The 1,970-nt window shown below is 27.7% G+C and overlaps 1 protein-coding gene across 1 annotated transcript in view; it reads left to right on the forward strand.

The window, feature by feature from the left end:
• Positions 1-600, forward strand: part of LOC105621122 (C2 domain-containing protein 5) — an 8,429-nt gene extending 7,829 nt beyond the window's left edge. Inside the window, 3 exon segments of the mRNA XM_012202593.1 lie at positions 87-212; positions 291-437; positions 514-600. Of these exon segments, the coding sequence (XP_012057983.1) occupies positions 87-212; positions 291-437; positions 514-600 (360 nt within the window).
• The last annotated feature ends 1,370 nt before the right edge of the window (positions 601-1,970 follow it).

The following is a 1,970-nucleotide window of genomic DNA, read 5'->3' on the forward strand; positions in this document are numbered from 1 at the left end:
ATTTCTTCTCAACTTCTGCCTTTAAAATTTATGATAAATGTTAAGCATAAATAATATAAGGACTTTTTTTATATCTTAATTCATAGATGCCTTTAAAAGGAAGATATGGCGTGGACATAACGCCTTTATCTTATTTACCAGGTGGAAGAATAGAGAGATATCAAGGCAATTTAAATTTCTTTTTCATTCGCGAAAGTACATCGATACGGGAGGTAAATTTTGTAGAATCTATAATAATTATTCTTGAAGTGTTCTAAAATATAACGGTAATAATTCTGATGATGTTATAGAATGGTGGATTGAGTGGTTTTACTCACAGTTTCGTAATGGAAGTTTTGGCGATTGTTCGCGCGCACATTACAGCATTAGGCGGTAACGCCATGGTAGCATTCTTTATGACGCAGTGCGTACTTCTTCACAGCCCTCACAAAAATCAAGTTAGTAAAAATATATTATTTAACGTGTAAGCATATTCCCATGCTAGTTGCATATTTTATAAAAATATATTTCTAGGGTCAATGTCTCATTAATGTGGGTGGCGATGTTGTAACAGTATCTTATTATGCGGATGAGAAACATAGCGCCGTCTCAAATTGCTGACCCCAACCTCCACATTCAGCGCCGCCATGAACAATTATTTAACACAACGGCAATTAATGATGTGACTAAATAAATGTGACTAAATTCGGCAATATTAATTCTATTATAGAATCATTGTCGATTCTGTGAGATTTTTACTGCATTGCACAATGCCTAATCTTAAAATGTTTCTTCGTAACAATCGATATTGTTATTTATTACTAATTTATTGTACAAAAGTAAAGATCCAATACTTATATTTAAAATATTTTCTTTATGAATTAATGCAATAGATGTAATAAGATATGACAAAGGATTTATAATCTATCAGTCTGTTGTTAAAATATCTTATATATTTAATATCTATTGTATGACTAAATATTTAGATGGCTTAATATTTATTAATTCTAATGACTAAACATAATTATATACATATATACATGTATCTCCAGAGGGATATCTTGCCTTATGAAATAGTTCAATGTATAGAATGTTACTAATTTTCCCAGTTGTATGATACTTTTCAATTTTTTATAATAATTTAATAATTACTTAATTATACCACAAGTAATCCGTTATTGATGGTGACAATCGGAAAGCTAATCATTCTCTATACATGAAAACGTTAAACTAATAATACTTTAACTATGTAGAACTTTGTAGAAATTGTAAATTGTGCCGATTGTACTATAAATGACAGACTACTTCATAAATATAGGACTATAGGATATTAATCTGTAGAATGCACAATTTTCGAAAGTTTTTCTAAAAAGCTTTTTTTGAAAATATCTAAAAACTTTAAGAAAAATATAAGATTAGATTTGGTTTAAAAAAAAAGTAGAATTCTCTTAAAGGCTGCAGGCCGTAAAACAAAGCAGTTCATCTTTTTCGGAAATAAATATAGTTTGGTAACTAGGTGCCTTCAAAAACTTTGTAAAAAGAGTTTCGTGTATAGAATATATTCTACTTAATACAAGATATTGCTTAAGACTTAATGGTAACCGCAGATCTCAAATTTGGTTCCTCAAAACTTATGAAATTAATAAAACAGCAAGATTGTCACCTTAAAAAATTAAATACAAAATAATCCGTGCGCTTAGATTGTTAATACTTTGTGTCTCTGGTTGTGTTAATATTTAAAAAAAGTATCAATACGAATAATAAAAAGTTTATAAGAAATTATTAATTTAAAGATAGATGTTGCTATGTTTGATAATAAACGAGTGATCGATATTGAAATGATAAAGTTTATTTGATATTTTTAATTCTTTTAATTATATTGGTCACATTCTGTAAAAATACATATTACTAATTAGCATTCTTCCACTGAATAAATAATGAATATATTTGAATACATATTCAAGAATAAGTTATGTAACAATGTTATTTAT

The sequence above is a fragment of the Atta cephalotes genome (genome assembly GCF_000143395.1).
Source record: "Atta cephalotes unplaced genomic scaffold scaffold00032, whole genome shotgun sequence".
Taxonomy (NCBI): Eukaryota; Metazoa; Arthropoda; class Insecta; order Hymenoptera; family Formicidae; genus Atta; species Atta cephalotes.